Source organism: Colias croceus, chromosome 8 (genome assembly GCF_905220415.1).
Source record: "Colias croceus chromosome 8, ilColCroc2.1".
Classification (NCBI taxonomy): domain Eukaryota; kingdom Metazoa; phylum Arthropoda; class Insecta; order Lepidoptera; family Pieridae; genus Colias; species Colias croceus.
Window position 1 is genome coordinate 3,710,727 of NC_059544.1, and position 22,753 is coordinate 3,733,479.

General features: G+C 31.4%; 2 protein-coding genes and 1 long non-coding RNA gene across 4 annotated transcripts; 1 reads left to right on the top strand and 2 right to left on the bottom strand.

Annotated features, from left to right (window-relative positions):
• Window positions 1-769: 769 nt before the first annotated feature.
• LOC123693783 lies at window positions 770-22,199 on the bottom strand. Its single transcript, XR_006751717.1, has 3 exons — window positions 22,071-22,199; window positions 6,775-7,146; window positions 770-2,264 (listed from the first exon to the last, which is right to left on the bottom strand). It is a non-coding gene; the product is annotated as an uncharacterized LOC123693783 (long non-coding RNA).
• LOC123693781 (putative nuclease HARBI1) lies at window positions 12,913-14,662 on the top strand. Of its 2 annotated transcripts, none has more exons than XM_045638995.1 (5): window positions 12,913-13,436; window positions 13,522-13,790; window positions 13,898-14,053; window positions 14,133-14,289; window positions 14,360-14,525. In XM_045638995.1, the coding sequence occupies exons 1-5, from the start codon at window positions 13,198-13,200 to the stop codon at window positions 14,436-14,438; spliced, it is 900 nt and encodes a 299-aa protein (XP_045494951.1). In that variant the 5' UTR covers window positions 12,913-13,197; the 3' UTR covers window positions 14,439-14,525. The 2 variants fall into 2 exon arrangements, with proteins under 2 accessions (XP_045494951.1, XP_045494950.1); XM_045638994.1 differs by having other exon boundaries at window positions 12,915-13,436; window positions 14,373-14,662.
• Window positions 14,624-16,236, bottom strand: LOC123693782. Its single transcript, XM_045638996.1, has 4 exons — window positions 15,637-16,236; window positions 15,287-15,544; window positions 14,910-15,204; window positions 14,624-14,826 (listed from the first exon to the last, which is right to left on the bottom strand). Exons 1-4 carry the CDS (start codon window positions 15,649-15,651, stop codon window positions 14,657-14,659), a joined length of 738 nt encoding a protein of 245 aa, XP_045494952.1. The 5' UTR covers window positions 15,652-16,236; the 3' UTR covers window positions 14,624-14,656.
• Window positions 22,200-22,753: the final 554 nt, after the last annotated feature.

A 22,753-nucleotide genomic window follows, 5' to 3' on the forward strand; every position in this document is an offset into this window, starting at 1 on the left:
ATATTCGTGAGTTATTCCAAGATTGATCTCCTCAAATATTACGGGGTCTTGCGAGTTGTGTACAGTGTAATTAATATTAGGTGTACCTTCGACCTTTAGTCGAATAATAACTGTGTAAATATAACCGTAAAATATAGAGCTTTTGTATCATAGTAAACCCACGTAAGACTTAAAGTGAAGTCCCATGTCCCAAAATGGGGTAAGGGGCAGATGCATTATACATCTGTTTCACTGATCGATTTTATTTAGAGACAAGTAGGTGATCAGCCTTCTGTGTCCTGCCAGACCGAGACATTTTTTTTTCTTCGTCTCCACCGGGAATCGAACCCAGGACCCCTCGGTGCTACGCTCACGCGTCAACCACTGTACCAAGGAGGCGGACAACTCACGTAAGACTTAAGAGAGATCAAATTATTATACCTATATCCCATATTAATAAAACATTATGTGTTTGTAGACTATAATGCTAGAAACGCGTACATATTGTTATAATAGATAAAGAACATGGACAATATTCTATCTTTTCTGGAATAATAATAATAGTAAATAATAAAGATTATACAATGATGCCTTCTTAGATATTATTATACTGATTTTCAAAGAACCCATGGCTTTCTAGCTTTTTTAGAAACGGGTCATATGATTAGAATCTTCCATCATTCCATGGTACTTATTAAAGACATTGTTTAAAAACTGTATGAGAGTAGCATGCAGATGTTATTAAATTATAATTCGAATTTGGGTAGAAATAAAACCACAACCATGATATTATGACAACACTGCGTGTAGTGCATTTTATTTAATTACAATAATTATTATTACATCGCTCAACACCAGCCGTGACATGGCGTACATTTTATAAAATTATTTTCACATTTTTTATCCGTCTCAGAGAACAATATTTTCGTGCTAAAGCTTTGTAAGAACTCTATAGAAAAGCAAAGCAATAAAATTGTGAATCTTTAAAGGTCTATTATATTACTATTAACAGTATAAATAAAATACTGTAAAAAAGAAATGCTCCATTTTCCTAAAGTAGGGTAATGTATACTCCTTTTGAACCCATTTCAATCCTTGTTGGTTTAATTCCGAATTCCGGCCAAATCTCGGCTAATGTCAAAGCTTACAACACTGATTTCATTCGTATAACAATCAATTGAAAACGATTTAATTACAATAGCTACTTATTAAAAATTGTGTATATATCACATAGATTATGTTTGATTTTCAATTTGTTACTTTTGATGCTATAATTATTTCGCACAACTACTCTATCTAAAACATATGACTAAAAAACGTATAAACTATTTTTTATTATTGTGAAGTGTCTTAGTTTCTTATATTTTAAGGTAATATGATAGCTATTTCCTTAATGAAATATTTTTAAACTCGATTGAATTTCCTTAACTGGTGTCATGAATAACTTTTTCAATCTTAATTGATTCGACATTTAATATTTATGTATAAGTACATGATATGAGAAATATTTCGTATATTGTATTGTCTTTTCATTATTATATTACTTCCTATACTAACGACTATCTATCTATTGAAAGCTGGGTATGCTTTATAAAATTATTCATGTTCAATACAAAACATTTAGTGCTGGTACATTAAAAAAAAACAAGACTCTATAATCTGTGAAAAAAAAGCACATTCATAAAAGTGCGAAGTCAAATTAAAATTGACAAGAAATTAAGAGTGGGTACAATAATGGCATACCTATAAATTACACGTTTTTGCTAATACCTATAAATTAAGAGCAAAACATTAATATTAGGCACGAAACCGTAGGCTTAGTAGCTAAACTTGCAAATTCATTACATTAATCTATTTCTATTATTCAGTCACATTTATAGCAATATTATGTGCCGACATTGAACACTTCAAATAATTTATTTAACAAATAGACTGTGAAATAAAGACTAAGTATTAATTTCTGAGTAAATGCATTCGAGTAGACAAACATATTTCCTGTGATGTTCTTTCTATATTAAGATATTCAATATTTAACTAAGTAGTAAATACAATGTGCCTAATTATTTTACGATCTACAACAGTTTATATATTTTCATTTTACTTCTATTGCGTCCATCGATATCCGAATGTACCAAGTCTTTCCAAAGATTTCATCACTTGAGTCCCAATTTTCAACTGTTAGTCTTAAAAACAATATTATAGACATCTAAACTGTAAAAAACGCCTTTATTTTGACGTTACCTACCATCTTATAAGGCTTCTTCATAATAAACTCCTACGTTTACCTGAAACAAATATACAATGGTGTTATTTTTCGATATTTCTATAAACAAAAGCAATACGTCTACAATCTACATGCTTATTTTGCTACTAGCTTTCCACCCACGGCTTTGATCAGAATGAGATTCTTCGAGGAAAAATTAGCCAGGTACAAAATTACACTATAAAGATAATTATATAACTGTAAGTGATTTAAAAGTTCCTTATACAGAATTAGTTCGTGAGATACGAAAACGCATAGTACGTTAACCCTACAGTAGTCGCGTGATGAAAATGCCTTGAAGATGCCATGAAAATGCCACGAAAATGCCACGAAAATGCCACGAAAATGCCATGAAAATGCCGGCTTCGGCCGACGGTTTGCCTCTTTTACCTGCGGCACGCGCGGCTTTTGGTTGCCGGCGGCAGTTTGCTTGCGGTTTCGATACGGAGTGTCTTGTTGCAATGTTCTTGTTTTTTTATTAATAAAAGATATAGATTGTAAGTTTTGTTGATTATTTTAAATAGAAAATATATGGTAATGAAGATTTATAATGAAATAAACACACTTTTCAATTTGTTTGTGTACTTTTTCTTGTTTTAAAAATGGTATACTCTTCTATGTGGTCTATCCACGCGACCTCACACGTCAGTTTTAGATACTGTAGGGTTAAAAAGCGCTAGCAGAGCAGAATTCTCACAAGTTTTAGACAGCTAGAAATAGATTTGAATAATCTCAGCTCGACTTAATCTAGTTTTAAATCTCCTTTAAAATTCAAATATATAATCGCAGCCTTGGTTTTTGGTGCAGACTCTATAAAATATGTGAATCTGACCTAAAATGGTTTATTTATTATAAATTATATATTACTAGCTGTTGCCCGCGACTTCGTCCGCGATTAGGTCGTTTTTCGTCATTCGTCGTTTAAAAAAAATACGTGACACTTTATTTTAAAATTTTCTTAATTATTGTCTCTTATAAAATTTAACTACATTAAAATTGAACACTCTGATAAGAAAATCTTAAAATCTGAAGAAAACATGAATGTGGTTTAAATTCTACATTACTTAGTATCAAATAATAATCTAAATTAAATGTAGATTAACAGTTTGAGCACACCATTATAGAATATGTACCTAAGTATTAAATTACGTTAGTTTACATAGTAACTTTACTAAAAACACGATGACTATCTTTCGCGCTCGATACCACAAACTAAGCATGTTTGTGGTACGTGGCCCGCGTCACTTGACCCCCCGCGAGTTCCCCTCCGTTGCTATGCGAAAATACATTCGTCGCCCTACTGTAGGAAAAATTGTAATACTGTGGCCTGGGCGTTATAACACGTCCAGGGAGTTCCTGAGTGCCGATATCACCATCTTGAGGAAAAGCTTCTAATGTCGATTTAAAACTGCATACATACGAATTAACCTGTTCTAAAATTGTGAAATGAGTTCAGTTTTAAATTTGAGAAATATTGATTTCTTGTATTCCACGATTCGTTGTAGTCGAATACAAAATATATTTAAACAAACTTAGCTTGGCCTTCAGGCAAAAGGGATCCTATCAAATGGTAAACTTGACCTTGTATCTTAAAAGTAAGCATGAACGGATCTTCTGATAATTATTGAGCACCAAAGGATCATTTGAAACGCACTACTATAAGAGCGAATATTGTCTAATAACAGTTTACATTGCACCACAGAATACATAATAGTAGCTAAACGCTAATTGCACAGTATGTTCCTCTAAAAGTAGTGATTTTGTGAAAGGTTCCGGTGTATCTTCAAACGAAAGCCGACTCGCCTTACTACACTATAAAGCATTACAAAAAGAACATACTACGTTAATATCGCCTATACAAAAAATGATGAATGAATGTTACAATATTATACTTTGACTACTTTGACTGTTAGTTAAAGTTTATTTTTACTAACAACATGTAAATGAAGAAGAAATAATAATTACCAACGAACTAACCTTTTCTATAATACTTAACACGGCACATTTTTCAAATTATCTTTCTCAACTCTTCTAAAAAATTTGAGGGTTTTGTTGGAACTTTAATATGTAAAAACTATGATATATCTAAACTACGATACAACTTGCATGCGGAAATGCTCATTACAATTGTGAATCTAAAGAATAACTAACATACTGTTCAATTTTATTGAGCTGATGAATATCTTTTGCCTGGAAGAAATCACCGTCGCCTAACTATAATGTGTTTTCTTATAAAACCGTTACATAATTTATTATATCTACTTAAATAATGAAAATGATATATTTATAAAATATAAAACATATTAAATGTAAAATGATTAAAAATAAATAAATGAAGCAACTACGATTCAAAGAAAACATCTTTTTCAGTGTGAAAATGCTCTAAGCAATCCTGGATGATGAACTGTATATCATGTACCTACTCTGATCCCAGTACGGTCGGTACGTCGATAGCCATAACGATAAATATTATAATCAGATAACCGCAAAGTCAAAATAAAAACATTACTTGTAAAGTTGTGAGTGCAAAATTTACGTTTCATTTGGCAATAAAAAATTTTTCGGTACTAAAACGTAGTAGTTTGATATGTGGTTGGCTACCCCTCCTCTCCTTCCTGAAAAATATCCTCCAAAATTTCCCGAGATACTTCCAATGATTGAACCATTGGACGTTGGACATTAACTTCAGTCAAAAATTGACGAAGCGGATGATTACTAATTTCCACTTAATCCTCGCTGCTACTGTCTTTATCATCAAATCATCAATTTTCAAGTGGTGTAGTAAAAATATCAGCAGAAATCGTCTTCCAAAGGCGATATAATTTTATTAGCATTGAATCTGTAAATAAAAAAATCAAAAGTTAACTGTAAATCTATAAAAAAAACTACTTACAAATAAAATTTTATCAAAAACTTCTGTTCCCAATGCACCTCAAAATAATAAAAGAATCATTTCATTTCATTTCATTTCAATAAATACCTGTAAGTAACAACTTACCTTTTGTGGGAACGCATGATGGTGAAAATTCACAAAACACGAAGATTGCATTTGATATTTTTTGTTTTATGGCATTCAATTGCTTTATAAATATCACTACATAGTATGAAAAAAGTCGCTTTCTGTGTCCCTGTGTCCCTATGTCCCTTTGTATGCTTAAATCTTTAAAACTTCGCAACAGATTTTGATGCGGTTTTTTTAATAGATAGACTGATTCAAGAGGAAGGTTTTAGTACATAATTTATTAGGTTTTAGACAAAGCGGACGAAGCCGCGGGCGGTAAGCTAGTAAATTTATAAAACACGAAGATTTTTAAAATTGTAACTAATGAACACAACAATATATTATTATACTCTTTGGAACACAATCATTAGATTAACTGTAGATAATGGTGTCTATTTTTACTTAAAATAATAAACATCTACCCTCACTTTAAAAAAATGTAGTTTATTATTTACACGAAATATATCTTATAGGGAACGGAAGATATGGGTTAAAGAGTTAAATAAATAAATAACATAATTATATTTAAATTATTAATTTTTAACATTGTGTTCAGTAGTGTTAACATGTAAATTGATTTGATTTTTACGAAATCTCATAGATGGCGCTGTTACAAAATTAACATTATACAACTTACATTCTTTAAGCTATGTTTCTCTTCCCAAGTTACTTAAATGGCATAATTTTTATAGTGTCAATATAGATATTGTCAAACAACATTTATATATGCGTCATTTGATTATTAATTTCCAATAGTTAACGTGTAAATTGAATTGATTTTTATAACATTTAATAGATGGCGCTGTTTCTAATTTGTCTTTATACTACTAAATTCATTAAACTGTTTCTCTGCCCAAATTACGTAAATGACATAGTTTTTATTTTGTAAAGCTAGATAATAGCATGGCTTACTCGAAACCAACATTTAAACATGAGTCTTTAGATTGTACGCTGTCGTAATACACGGAATACGTAAGAAAAATAAAGGTTCACAGCTCCTCCCCCGTAGGTGATAGCTTGATAATATGTAGCCTATAGCCTCACCCGACCTGTTAGTAATATTCATGCAAAATTTGAAGTCAATCTATGCAGTACTTTCTGAGATTAGCAAGGAAATACATACAGACAAACAGACAAACAGACAAACAGACAAACAGACAAACAGACAAAAATTCTAAAAACTATGTTTTTGGCTTCTATATCGATTATAGATCATGGATTATGTATTCTTTTAAAAAAATATTCAATGTACAGTTTTGACTTTCCTACGATTTTATTATATGTATAGATTAATAAATTATATAGATTGAATAAGTATAGGTAGACTAGTGACTTGGTGTGGTCCAGCTAAAGCAAAATTTGTATTTTTTCTAAAACCACATAAAACTCCGTACTGATGATGTGGTTTATATATATCTAATATAACAATTATAATTTTCTGTCTTCTGTCGAACCAAGTTTAAATGCAAATAGGTGTCAAAATTTTTCATTTAATATACAACTCTACAATAAAAAGATTATAAAAACTTACATTTCACTTATACTACACCACGTGTATAGGACACCCGTCTTTGGTCCTATCTGTGTCAATCGGGGGCGATATAACCACATAGGTATCCCGGCTCGCGCTCGCTTCGTCGCCAGCGAACAGCGGCGGCGGAGGTATGACGTCACTTTCCACGTCTTCCTCAGTCACCTCCTGCCGCTTCTTCCCAGGCATATAGTTCATAACACACGTCACGGCGATGAGGAACAGGAAGAATATGAATACTACGTCAAACATGATGAGAAAGTTGACCATTACAAGTTGCATCACGCCAAGACATCACATACGCCTTCGGTGGTATTTGTTCCCAACTTCAAGACATTTTACGGATGTCAATGGGTTCTGAGTATCTTGTATCTGTAATATAAAAAAAAAGAAACTATTAATAACCAATATTTATCATAGAAGGAATAATAGAGAATTTGATATTCAGTAAACGTCATGATACCGTTTCTTTTATTCAACGAATACCTAATTTAGTAAAGTAATACACGGAAAGTTGGATAGTGATCATTTAATGTATAAGTACAATATTATTATCTTATTATCCCTCAAGAAAGTTACAAAAGTAAGGGAATGTACATTGTCAAACATTTCTTTATAATTGAACATGCTCATAAACTTTTCATTTGGCCTTACGTAGGCAATACGAGGCTTCATTCCGATACCCTTTTGTGCTTTTCTTTGTTCGCGAAAAACACAAGAAGCAGTATTATTTCTGAACCCTCCAATCGGAGGTACCTCGTATTTTTCGCTGACGAGCCTTAGTAGATAAGTATTAGGGTGGGTTAGCGTCATCTACATAATACTTATTTTCCTTCCCGAAAACCTTTTACGATGTCACACAAAATATTTCCTCGATCAAGACGGAATGAAATATACGCTACTTAACCTTTTCGTTCATAATAAAGTTTGTTTCTTTTGTATTGATTTATAAGATTAAATAAAGCTTTGTTGTGAACCTTGTTATATTTAAACTATTAATTATAAATTGAAGTAGATTTTAGCACTCAAAACTATTTTGTAACTACAATATAATTTGATTATATTTGAAAGACCAAGGCGGAATTCAATTAATTAATATGATTATAAACTTGTACACGGCAACACGTTAGAGCTATATTTTCTTCTGATCTAGAATTGAAAGTCGTTCCGAGATTATCTTAGTGATACAAACAAGACGTTCATGAATATTAAATCGTCAAACTTCTGTTAACATAATAACGTTAGCGTGTTTGAGATTTCGACGTATTTATGGATATCATTATTGGCTTTGTTTAAATGCAAATGCTTGTTTTGCGCTTAGTATATCTTAACACCTGATTATCAACAACATTGAAAATTTATTAACATAATGATCTTGGACTGTTCTTAGCTCTTTGATTATCATATTTTGTTCCTTTGATTTGAAGTTATCAAAACCTCTTGATACCACGATGATTGAATAAAAATTAACACTATTATTCAGCGAACATATTTCCGAGGCTGAAGAAATAATTGCTGTTTATGAATATGCATTTTAAACTTTAGCTTAAGTCACATATAAAAGAGAGTAAAAAAGAAAAATACTAAAAGTTTAACGGTTATTTCACGACGTTTTTCCGCAGTCTATAGCTGTATGTGAATATACTATATTTTCAACTTCGTCGAGAAAACTTGTTAAGTGTGAGTATATAAGTATGCCTGGAGTTTCATTCCTTTTAAATGTTTTTCGTGAAATTTTTTGAATAGAAGACGCATGCGAAGTTAATATATAAATAGGTAGTGAATTTATTAAAGTAATATGTTCTGATTTTTTAATTGGATAAGACACTCAACAGACTACGTATATTTTAAAGACATAGCCAATAAACTTTCAGCTTCTTCTGTAAAAAGATCGTTCCCAGAAACAAATGTAAAATACATCGAACCTTTATCAAGGGACATGAGGCTTCACTTTATTTTTAAGAATAATAGATGATTATTTCAAGTCGTACTTCCAATGTATTCCTGACAAAAAGGTTCATTGTACTAGACTAGATAAATGGTGTGGACGACAGAAATAATTCTCTAAGAGTTCTATTTTCATTTCGATGAACTAACAAAGGTATAAAATATGTACCTACCTATTTTAAAATAAAATTAATTATCTGATGTATTTGAATTGTTTTAAGGATTACCAATCAAATAGGTATTAATATATATTAAATTTTAATGTTTAGTTAGCGTTAGCTACTATTAAGTATTCCGTGGTTTAGTACACTTTGGAGGCTTATTTTTATATAAATAGCATGAATTCTGTTCTAGATTTAGTAGGCTAAATCTGAAGCATAAACATTGGTTTACGTTATGGTTTTACATATAAATTGTGTAGAAAATCTGTACCACAAGGTAAGAGTTTATAGCCCAGTACATAGCGATATTGCGACCCAAAAAACAAGTAGGTACTCAGTAAATCTTCCAACATATTTTCTTAGAAAATACGGAAACAACAAAACTTTATTTCTGACACAAAACTGATACAATACCTAATACCTATGCTCCAAAAATAGTTAAAAAAAATATTTTGGACTAGATACAGTATGAAATAACTGTTAATAGTTATTTATGTGACTTATATGACTATCATTATATCCATACTATCTCAACAAATGAATAAATATAACGTTATTCTACAATAGCTTATCCACGTTATCTAATGAGGCATTACGAGAGGTGGGCTTAAGGAGATCTCTGGCTATTTACGTGGAATAATTTAATAGGTTTTCTTAAACACCTGACCAGATAGTGGGATTATATCTGTGCTGTTTATTTATTTCGGGTAATATTCGTAATTAATTTGTTTGTTTTTTTGATTCTTATGATTTCTCATTTCCCCCAATTTTGTAGATAGGTATTCTTCGACTCTGCTCGTGATTGACTATTCAATTATTAATTAGGTATATGTGTATCGAAAATATGGACAGTTGGAAATACATTTAATTTGGAAGTTTGTTGTAGTTTGTTTCGTAGTAATTACTAATTTCCATACATGACCGAATCGGAAATACCTATTAGATGTATATTTTTTATTTTTTTGTAACTATTTTCCTGCTTATTATTTATAATGTACCTACTTTGTCAACGTTAAAGTGTATGTGATTTTTCTTATATTTTTTAATTGTTTGTACCTATTCATCACACCAGTCGAAAACCTTTCACATTTTTGTAGCGTTTGTTGTAGCTACCTTTTAGCCGTAAATGGTTATTTCTTGGAAGGATATTATGAACAAAGAATGTTACATAATGAAAGTTTCATATTTACAAAATTCTTGTCGGTCAGACAATTGCTCTCGCATGTTATCTTAAGGGTTCAAGCATGGTTCAACTTATTAATTGATAGAATATGAGGTATTAAAGCTGCTTCCAATTATTTAGAATTCTCGTCCGTTTTGGGGTTGAACTATAAAGGAAATAATTTTCCCCGGATAAAATATCAAAATTATACTGTGCAAATTAAGCCAAGTTTCTATACGAATAAATGGATATTGGCGTTTTAGCGAGGGCCGAATTTTGCAAATAATTAAGAATTTCTCTGGGAAACGCCTGCGTAATATCCGTTGTACTCGTTTTACTAAAACCGTGGTCCCGAAGTCAAACGACTTTGTCGCTGAATTTTATTGTGTTCAATTTTTATCGCACAAATGAAAAACGGGAACGAACCTTAATGAAACTGCTTAGTGCCACTGCGTGAAGCACTTATTTTAAAAGCGCTTTAGATTAAGTGAAACGAAATATTTTTGAATTAAATAAGATTAAATAAACAAGATCAAAATATTAAGACTTGATTATCCTAGTAAGGAGTCATACATAGTATAAACTATAAATGAAATGACCATGATATGAAATTGTTGACTATATCCATATTTACCCACTTATTCGTTATACCGTACACTCCTTTCAGAAACCGTTGCAGTTACATAATTATGCGTGTTCCTTACAAATCCCCGTGTATATTTTTTAATTATATAGCAAAAAATTAATGCTTTAATACTCATGTTACGGTAGAATAAAATTAAAGAATAAAACAAGGAAATTTGACTGTATTGTGATCCTATGATACTTAAAAACCACTCGACATGAATCTCTATTGATCTTGCTTTTGTACCATCAAATCATGGAAATATCGAGTTCATCACCCAACATAAGAGAGCGATAAAAAGGCGACAAAATCCACTAAAATATCTCGATAATCTTTTTCGAGAATATTCTTCTGCGAAAGGATTATTCGGTTCATTCATCCATGATATCTACTTATACCTCGGAATAACAAGCGTGGCATATCTTCTATAATATCGGTTTATAAATTGGGCTATTTTGGGAAGCTCCCTTATCCCTATTTTATCATATGAAATAGACTCTCTTCGTTTTTTTTATCTATAATAGTATTCTTAGTTTGACTGATTTTAATACATCGCTCGTAAAGAACATGAATAGCCAGAAATATGAGTGGAGTGAAGCTAATGCTCGTTTTAATCGCTATAAACGGGTCTTGCATGTTTCTATTTACTTCTTTGTACTGCTTTAGCTTCTCCTTAATAAACTCTGTGAAAGTATGGAAATGAAAAGAAATTCTGCTGTCCATAGTATGCGATATTTTGCCGAATCACCCCCCTTCTATATTGTGATAAATTGCTCCACTAATGCGATAGGCGCGGCGTTTATACAATCCTTGTAAACTATCCTGGATAGAGTTGCTCCATAAAGTTTGGTGGAAATTGAATATAACTTTTAGGATTATATGAAATACTACGCTTATTAAATAGCGCGTTAGTTAGCAATCTCCGTTCGCACATAGTTCTGTTATTGAATAGTTGCGAACTACGGCAAAGGTGTTTCGCTCTGTGTAAATTAATTAAGCGGTTAAATTAAATCTGTGTAAACATAAAATTAATTTTCTTCCATGATTATATGCACCTTTATTCATATTTTAATTAGAGTAAATTGAAGTATACTTTGGGTATTCACTATTCAGCAGTTATTTGTATTTGAAGGGTTTTACAATATTTGCTGCTTCCTCGTGAAAATAGTTCGATTATGAAACTTAAGTTTTCGGAAAGATAATTCCGATATTATTACATATATCTTTTTTATTAACCCCTTCGTATTTTGTAATAGTGCTTAATTTCTCAAAATATAAGCTAATGGTTGATAACGTATAACTAAAAATCAGTAGTCACCTACGGGATAATCCTGATTCAAAAGCACAATCTTGAATGAGAGGATTATCATACTAATTGGAAATTGCATAGCATAGCACAGCTTCACTGTTTTTCTTGTAGGATTTTCTAATTATCTTCTCGATTGATATAACACATTAACTTAATATGTGTGTTTGTTTGTATCAAAAGGTTATAAAGATGAATTTTATGATAAGGTAATTAAACCTTATGAGAGAGATGAAAAGTTGTTGAGAAGAAATTCTTCCAAGGGTGGTATTGAATAATAATATAATGTAGAGTGGAAAGAGTTTGTAAATCATTATAATATTATGATTTTCAGTTTTCCTCGCAACGAATTTGCAGAGGTGCTATCCACCCACCAACTTAGTTGCCCGCCCTTACATAAAAAATGCCTTGAATCTTGTGAGTTTTTTATACTTTACTAGCTTACCGCCAGCGGCTTCGCCCGCTTTCCCTAATATACTAAAACCTTCCTCTTGAATCACTCTAACTATTAAAACTAAAAAAATCCGTTGCGTAGTTTTAAATATTTAAGCATACAAAGGGACATAGGGACAGAAAAAGTGGTTTTGTTTTATATTATACTATGTATCGATTATTTTCTATTTTATATTGACGATTTTTAAAAGATACGATATTATATTTTAAGCTCATATGGACGATTTGTTAAGGCGGATTTTGTTTCGATAAAAGAGGTAATTCCTTTAAGTTTTGCGATAGAGAAGTGAAATAATAATAAGTAATTGATGATTGCGACTAATAGATGATAGAGATTTCGAGGCACTGCATTCCAATTTGATCTATTACCTATGCTATGTAATCATTGTGTATATTACATATGTACCTAATATCCATTGCTATTACCAAGCAATTAGTCTCATTAACCCTTAAATTGATTTCGTCCGTTTTACGGCCGAGCCCAATAATCGATCCTAATCGAAAATCTGCTACTGGAGATTGAAATTCCTATCCATTTTTCAAAAAAGCGTCTCAATAATCAATCGATCTATGGAAATGTCAATCTTTTGCATCAATCCATCCTTGAGAGGACGGATTGACGTTTTCGGATAGGCCTCTCTATGAAAGTGACATTTTAGCTGTTTCAATATACTATCTTTCATTTTGACAGTTAATTTTTAGATCAAAATCAATCTTGGTTTGTAATCGTCCGAATTCGTAGGATTTTGTGTTTGATCTATAGCTTAAAATGTTTTCAAGTGATACCGATGACAGTGATCTTGAAATGCTTACTCAATTATCGGATTGGGATGATACTGATAACGAACTAGAACCTGGTGACCATCCACGCCGTAGGCAATATCAACGAGTAAATGTTTTGGTTACTCTCAACGACGCCGAGTTTACGTTTAGGTTTAGGTTAAACAAAGTTGCAGTTGAATTTCTCCTGACTGAAATAATGCCATACATCAGAGTTACCTCAAAACGGTTAGTACATTACTGAAACTTATTTATATTGTTTTTATAATTTTATACTGTGACTACTATCACTAATGTACTTGTATATTTTCAGAAACAATGGTGTATCTCCTTTGCACCAACTGCTGCTAGCATTGCGGTTTTATGCATTGGGCACCATGCTAATATCAGTTGCTGATTTTGTTGGGGTTTCAAAATCATCTGCAAGTCGAATAGTAGCCGACATATCTGCAGCAATAGCTAGATTGTATGATAAATATATTTATTTACATGTAAGGAGTGCAGAAAAATTCTTTAATATAGCCCAGTTTCCTCGAGTAAGTGGTGCCATTGATGGTACTCATGTCCATATCCAATCTCCATGTATGTATGTTTTATTATTAATAGGCATTAAAATGAACATGTAGTTACTTGATTTTAGATTAAATAAGAGAATATTATCCAATACATGAATACTTGATTTATTTTAGGTTCAGAAATAGGTGAAGAGTTTCGTAACCGAAAGGGGATCTTCTCAATTAATGTTCAAGCTGTTTGTGATGGCGATCTCAAACTAATGAATGTTGTTGCCCGGTGGCCTGGATCAACACATGATGCCACTATTTTTAACAATTCAATATTAAGAGGTAAGGTACTACATCTGCATACTTTAATTTTAGTTTAATAAATTAGAATTTATAACTTATTTTGTTATTTCTATTACAGCTTCATGTGAGACTGGTGCTTTGGGTAATCAATGGTTACTTGGAGACAGTGCCTATCCAAATAGGCCTTATCTTTTAACACCATTGCTAAATACTGCAACTCCCCAAGAAATCAGGTACAATGAGGCACATATAAAAACCAGGAATACCATCGAAAGGTACCATAAATCTACAATTATTTTCCTAGATCTTTCTGCCATGTTTTTAAATATTTTTTTTATATTTAAGTATGCATTTGCAGAACCTTTGGAATATGGAAACGCCGATTCCCAGTAATTTCTTTGACAATGCGACTATCATTGCCTAACATACAAAAAGTTATAATCGCTACAGCAGTTTTACATAACATTTGTAGAACTTATAATATTGAAGAAGTGCCTCCTGAAGTCAATGTGCCGTGTGATGCTGCTGAAGATCCAGATCAGCTCCCTAACATGGAGTTAAATGATGTTGAGAATAGAACAGAACTCATCAGACATTATTTTTAACCAATAAAAACTTTATAATCAGTAAAAACTTTATTTTTTATTCCTTATTTTCTTTTAATTTGCTTATTTCTAATTTTAGTTTTTCATTTTCTAATTTGATTTTCTCATATGTACAATCTAGAACCATTTTCTTTTTTTCATAATACTCCGCTATTGCGAGGTTTCTCCTTATGCGCCCCTCATCAGGTTTTGGCCTTTTCTTAGAACCTGTAATATTTATTTAATTAAAAATTAAAATGAAGTCTATCAATAATAAAGAATAAAGAAGTATATAATATAATTAAAATTACCACTGGCTCGGGGAGTACCCAAAAAAAGCCTCTTAGGTAATGCAGGTCCAACAGCTGCTGGAGTGTTAACGACTAGAAATGGCACCTCCTGCCCATCACCATTGTCTAGTGGTAATTCTTTTTCCACTTCATTAATAATTGCACCATCACTGCAGTCACCATCACCATAATCTACCACTTGTTCTGAGTCGCCACCAAACTCCACTGTAAAGCCATCCACTGTACTGCCTAACAGTGAGGCGACTCTGTCCAGTATTTCATCTGGTGGTATATAAGGTGGCGCTCCACCTCCAGTCTAGTAACAAAAATGAAAATTACTTTTAGAATTTATTTAATAATTACTATACAGAACAACTTTATAGCTCAATTTATGTTACCTTGATGCGATTCATCCGTATCTGAGTATTGCGTTTGCGTGAGTTTTTTTTCAAATTCTCCCACTTTAACCGGAGTTGTTGCGGTGTACGGCGACAAGTCCCAAAACTGGCGTTGAATGATGTCGTTATTCTAACCCATTCTTCCATTTTCAACTTATTGTTGGTGGCGTTAGTCGCTTTATTTGTTATTATGGCACTTCCTTCGATCAAAGAAAGCAACGCCTTTGTTTCATCCTTACTAAGTGCTTTGGCTTTATTCTGGAATAAGGATTAAAAAAAAAATAAACAGTTAAATATTGAATATTTGCGAAACGTTATTTTTTGCTTCTAATTTGCAGTGTAGTACTTACATGTTCAGTATCCATAACTATTTGTGTTTCTTTATGAAGAAACAGAGCACCCAATATGTCCCTCTGTCCGTAGTTTAACAACTAGGTAATAATTAATAACAACGAGTAATAAGTACCTACTTAAAATACTGAGAATACTCAAACCAAAAGTTCGCAATGCAAAGGTTGTAACTTGTGAATAATTGTGATTTGTGATTTACAAGAGGTTGACATTTGACAGACAACAGATTACAGAAGTGCGTTTCGTTCCTTTAAAAATAACGTTTCAATTCGTAGAAAATTTGTTTTGTTATTTCTCTTTGCAGACGTTCACATGTATTTATATCAAAATAAATATGTTATCTATATTTTTTAATGTACTCGTACCTTTGAAATTTTAATAGACGTTTTTAATAACACTTAACGCTTTTAAATTAAACGAATACTCTTTTTGTAAGTATGAATGGAATGGAACGTATGTGAGGGAGTAGATTAACTGCTATCCGTGGTGTAACTAAAGATAGAGATCAAAGGTTTCGATATGGGGACGAAGATCAAAGATCGATCCACAGATAGAAATTAATCTAAGATCGGGTCAATCTTAAGATATCAGATAGAATATTGGGCTCGGCCGTTAAAGGACATAGTATTTACACACATGCTGGCGCTGTTATGGCAGACCTAAGCTTCGCTAATCGGTATATTGGGAAGAGACTAGCTATGTCCTTCGCGTACATGCATGTTTTTTTACCAAAGCCATGTACAGTCGCGAATGGTGACCATTTGAAAATTGCAAAAAACGGATCTCTTGACTCTTTTGATAAAATTGATAATATCTGTAAGTATTTTGGCTATTTTGCTTATAATGTTATATTATTAGTTAGAATACGATTGTAAGTATAGTATTTTGACATAATTTTGACATATTTTACAATATTTGGTATACAAATATTCGTTTATATACGATGTCCCATAAAACGGACGTTGACAACTTGGAGTATATACTAGGGTATTCTTCACTTGTCCTATGTAACGGACGTTGCCAATAAGGCCCTCCATTTTCAACGGAATACTTTTGATATATTTTTCTCTATTTTTATTATATTTTACAGGAGCATGACTTGGCAATCAATAAAAAATTACCTCACTACCTCTGGCGGAAGCTGAAGAGTCTGGCGTTGAGTTGAGATGTCGATTTCGAAGGAAATGTAGACCTACAGGAGTGATTTCACTATGATAACAGTGTCAATCATTTACCCCCAGCACCATACCTTCGGAATTATACGACATATTGATTTGAGACACAATGAAGATTCAAAAAGTCAGAATTTTTACCATCAACAAAATATTATTGCTGCAGAATTACAGCCATTACATGAGGTGTGAGATGAATCTTCCCTACTTCTCAGTAGTTATTCAGCCATAGCATCATGTTACTTACCAGAAATACCACCCAATGTTTGAAAATTTAAATAATATAATACCTTACAAATTAAAAAACAGGCAGACAATGGATATAATATATGCCAAAGAACCCAAAAAAAGCGATTTAAATTTCCTGTTCGTTTTGGTACTTCAGGCATGGTATACGACTTCTTTGCATACGATGAAGCAAACACATTTCAAACTGTACAATTTAGTGAATGGGAAGAGGACTTTCTTGGTGTATTAGATAAGTTCTCAGGCTATGTAATACTATTTCTATTCCAATTCTTAGCATATTCTTAGGCTGTGATTTTTAGTACTGTCGTTTTTTAAAATCCATTATTTTTAACGATATCGTTAAAGTTTTAACCAACATTTTAAGACATACGTTTGAAAAGCTTATTCTAGATCCTCCATAATTATAATTTGATAATAATTTTGAATTACAGAGTTGAAAATGTGCATTGTAGTCATGTACCACGGTTGCAGGAATAATGTACAATGTCCGTTATATGTGACGGTTCGAACATGTACATACTTATAATTGGCAATGTCCGTTTTATGTGACATAGTGAAAACAATAGAAAAAATTAAAATTTTTAATTTTTTTTTTCATTTTCCTCTTTTCTATCCTAATTCCAATACGTCCTCCAAATTTGGACATTATAAACTCAAGTTATCTAGGGGTGACAATTTAAGGGTTAAATGTAATCGAGCGGTGTGCTCATTATTAATATCAAATTATTCGATACAATTTAATTATTTAATACAAATATAACATCATTTAACACGTTAAAATATACAACTATTCTCTTTTATTCCAGGATATCATGATAATAAGATCTAAAACACAATAAAACCTTAATTATAAATTTATAAATTCATTATTTTCATGGCCCTCTTAGTTATGGGAGGAAGAAATTAAAAATTGCTACCGCCAATGATTGATGGAAAATAGCAACATCAGCAGCATGCGGTACTAAATTGATTAATTATGGCGTCAGCGATTTTTTCATCTTTTAGAGAAATATTGTAATCCGTGAAATTTTGTTTAAATATTAAAAAGGGTTTTAGGACATAATATTTTTGTGTTTGTATAAGTTCAGAAAAATGTACATGAAAAACAATTTTTCATCGTTTCGAAAAACTTCATTTTAATTTCAATTTTACATAGAACAATAATTTAAAACATACCCTACAAAAACTGTCAAACAGTGTATCATTAATTATTGTTCTCGTGTAACAAATTGCACGATCTTAGCAACTATCTCGTAACTTAGCAATCTAATACCAGCAATAATTTCAGATTTGATATAGCTATTTTACTATTATAGTTTTTGTGTAAAAATTTGATTTATATACCTAATTAATTATACATTTATGACTTCTAAAACCATTACATTTTTCTGCCAAAATAGTTTATAATTAAACAATTTTACTGTTCTTATAACTCTATCTTTAATTCACTATTTTTTATGAAAATCTTCGTACTTGCGTAATTTCAATCACACATCACTTAAATAAATTCAATTTAAATGAAATCGTTATGTACCTATATTAAATTTCTACATTTATATTATACTAGCTGTTGCCCGCAGCTTCGCTTGCGTGGAAAAGATAAATTTTCATGGTATAAGTTTTCATCCCCTATTTTACCCCTTTAGGAGATGAATTTTCTAAAATCCTTTCTTAGGGGACGCTTACGTTATGACATCTACCTGCATGCCAAATTTCAGCCCGATACGTTCAGTGGTTTGGGCTGTGCGTTGATAGATCACTATATCAGTCACCTTTGAGTTTTATATATATAGATTTGTGTTTATTTGTAATTATTTAAGCATTGTACTGTTTATACAATGGAGAAACCGATCGCGATGTAAACAATAAATCCTGTACTTGCTGCCGAATTATGTATGTTTTTATCCAACTACGGGGTTTGTTTTCAATTCAGTTTTAGGTAATTTTTATTTAAATCGTGAGTTTTCAATGCTCTATTATTTAATTTTAATTCAATAAATTAACATTGCTACACTAAAAATAATACCTACCTGAAATACACTAAGAAAAATGTTAACGTCAAAAAATTACTTACAATTACATAACTTTCATAAAAAATATTCATAAAAATGTTCTATTTTTAACACATGAAGGCATTATCTTGAATAACAAACAGTGCTAGTGGCGCTATTTCTGCTGGTATAAAAATATTTACGAGGGTTTGAAAGCGAAGGTACTCGGCAGAGACGTCGCGGGATTGTTGCCTATCATGCTCCAATTTTGCTCAAGTACTAGAAAAATCGAATAAACGGGGTGAGAAAATAGAACACGTGTTTGCTAATAAAAATGTATTCGAATTTATTTAGAACTAGCTTTCCGCCCGCGGCTTCGCCCGCGTTTTCAAAGAAAAACCCGTTCCCGTAGGATTTCCGGGATAAAACCTATCCTATGTCCTTTCTCGGGTATCAAAATAGTTCTATACCAAATTTCATGCAAATTGGTTCAGTAGTTAAGGCGTGATTGAGTAACAGACAGACAGACAGACAGAGTTACTTTCGCATTTATAATATTAGTATGGATAACAGTTATCTTATCAGGATGTTAAGGGGATCAAGGAAGGAAGGCAGTTATTGAAGAATTTGTACAGAACAGTCAAGAATGCATGGAGTTTTACATTCTAAAACTTTATCTTATTAAGTGTTATATTATTCAAGTAAAACTTTGATGGTTTAAACGGAAATTTAATGAAATAACCTTCTTGGAAATAACAAATTAAAATCTATATTTTTTTAAGACGATTGCCTTAAAATGTTGTTTGACAAAGGAATTGTATCATAGTCATTACTTCTCTATCGTTCATATAAAAAAAAAGAATGAAGACAATATTTGACTTATTAGACAATAATTTTACTTATTTCCATACAAAAAAGAGCACAATAAACAAAAATGTTTGTCTTTGATAAACAGTTTTTATAGATTAAAAAAAATAAAACTACAATAGAGCTTTCAATAATTGTTAAAGATAAACAAGCAAGCCATTTGGTAAATAATGTTTGTATACTTAAATACGTACTGGTTTATAATATCATAATACATATTGTGTGGATAATATCAAACTACTCAAAGGGAAATAAGAGCCTCACTGTTTTTTCAGCTTTTCAAGTATAGTATTGGGTTTCAATAATTAATTAGTGAAGAGAGAAGTTTTTACGTAATTAATTTCGTCATTGATTAAATATCTTTTTTTCCAAATATGTGTATTTTAGTCAATGCTTAAATACTGAAGGCTAAATTTTCCCTTAAGTATTATCTTTTTATTTAATTATTATGAGCATTAAAGACGTCAACTCATATTCCATTTATTTCCACTTAGAATCGTTGCATTTTCTAACAATGCTGGCAGTTATTGAACATTTCTATCTAAAGCTCTTCAGCATGAGGATATTATACGCAGTCAGATATTGGACAAACTTAATCTCTCTCTTGAAGAAACATTATTTCTCGGCATTGTAAAAATTACGGAAAGTATTTTTTGCGTAGGTATAAAAATCTTACAACATATTTGGTAAGTAATAAGTATGCATCGCGTTTTTTTATCGTAAACTACAACTTAAATAATATATCGTTTTATGTTATTTAGGACTGAAGTGTGAAATAGATAAGCGAAAATAAAAATGGTTTTATTGCCTACTAGGTAGTTCCAGTTAATCTCTTCCATAAGTATATTATTAAAACTGTCAATTTATGATATCTGTTAAAACTTTATAATAATAATTTTGAAAGTAAATAGCAATATAAAAAGTCATTTATTCTGGAAACATTCATCAATAAATTGAATGCTATATTATAATGTACGTAATAGAAGTTCTTAAGCTAAAAAGCAATTGTTTTCCAAAATAATAGTTTGGGACGTCCCGGAAAATCTGACCTATACAATGTCTTTTGAATAGTTTCGATTCATAACTGGTCAAATACAATATGAAATAATTATAAATTATCGAATAGAGGATTATTTAGCTATAGTTTGAGGTATTAAATTAATTCATTGTAAATTCATGATCCGGTGAGCAAATGGTTATTACGCGTTTATGTAAGATATTAATATTTCAGGATTACGAAACAAGTAGTACTAATGATAAGAATGACGTTGATACATTGAACTGTTCATGAGCATCATTTGTTCTGTTATATAATGTGTTTTAATATGGTTATTGGGTATATTATTATAACAAAATCGCTAAGCATTTTTTATAAATATGAACTGTCTTTTCTTCTCGTTTTCACATTTTGTTAAAGACGCAATAAGACATGTGAATAGTAACAGAATTATTAGGGAAATATGATTAAAGATATCAATTTCATTTCGCTTTGCTGGTTTTTAATAACACACCAACTATTTATATTTCGATTAATTTCAGATGAGCTTTTATAAGCTTAAGGTGTCAATACCTTACGCCTTAAGGTGTACTTAAATTAATAATTGATTGGTGATGATAAAAAAAATGTCAAATATTTATTTAAATATTATATTAGTTGTGTAAAATTATAATATTACTACTATTGTTACTACCTACCTAATAATTTATTTATGCAAAATATGTTTCCACTAAAGGGCTTGAGTTAAAAACTCTGGAGAAGACATAAGAGTACTTACTTGTCTGTAAAAAGCACGAGAAATTTTTTATCAAACCAAATTTTCAACCGATTTGAATCAATATATTATTTTTTCATCTTCTTAACATATCTAGTTACTAATATTTTAATATAAACATACTGAAGAATTTAAATAATTTAAAATGGTTGCTATTTTAATGAAGGCTTTTGTACTTTGCACCTTCTATTTCAGTCTTTTCTTTAAGCTTTAATTTACTTAACTCCGAAACGGACTTTAATGAAAAGGGTGCTAGGCTAAAAGTACACTAGTAAAATCTAATAATAATATTTCCTAATTAAGTGTCAGGAAAAAATAAACTTGTTACATATCATTCTAAAATAAAAAAAAACACTATATAAAAATAATCATACAAAGTTACCTCGTGTAAAAAATTGGTCCAATTTAAAACGGTGTAAAATCACAATACATGGTGTTCTTTTTATCCGTCACTAGACGCGAAGTTTGCGCTGTGCTTGAAGGCAGTTGTTGCGACATTCGCGCCGGCCGGCGTCGGGCGGCAGACTGCCGGGCCCCGCGCTCGTGCATTCGCATTTCGAACCTTAGCTGTTTTGATTTATAAACACCGTGTCTGTTTGACATAATAGCCGAAATTTTTGTATTATGTGTAGTGAATAACATTGTTTGTGAGTAGAGCTTTATCTGCGTTGTGCTTTTAAAGCGTACGGGTAGAACGATATCTTATTAGAACCGTATCTTTCGCCCTACGTCTGGCGGTTACATGATTTTTGATGATTATATTGATAAACAATTTTAGATAATTTAAGATTACTGAAGTATTGATTATTTCACCTTTTTCATTGCATTTATTAAAGATTCTTTAACCGTAACCAATTCACTATAAATGAACTACACCTCTAAACTGTTTTATAACATTTCAAAGTTCATTTAACAAGTACCTTTTTGATTTCCCGCACATTTTGCGATAGACACGTATCAGTAATTGGTTTCCGATATGCAATATGCAGGCCGAAAAATTTGCAATCGCATATTCGAAAACAATATCCGGCGCGATCGCCCTCAGCGCGCCAATTACCCGACGCT

Coding starts and splice junctions, on each gene's coding strand:
- LOC123693781 (XM_045638994.1), top strand. CDS start 13,198: ATGTTTTCAAGTGATACCGATGACAGTGATCTTGAAATGCTTACTCAA. Junction 13,791..13,897: donor TGTCCATATCCAATCTCCAT/GTATGTATGTTT, acceptor GATTTATTTTAG/GTTCAGAAATAGGTGAAGAG. Junction 14,054..14,132: donor TAACAATTCAATATTAAGAG/GTAAGGTACTAC, acceptor TTTCTATTACAG/CTTCATGTGAGACTGGTGCT.
- LOC123693782 (XM_045638996.1), bottom strand. Junction 15,205..15,286: donor TACGGATGAATCGCATCAAG/GTAACATAAATT, acceptor TTTTGTTACTAG/ACTGGAGGTGGAGCGCCACC. Junction 14,827..14,909: donor GGGTACTCCCCGAGCCAGTG/GTAATTTTAATT, acceptor TAAATATTACAG/GTTCTAAGAAAAGGCCAAAA.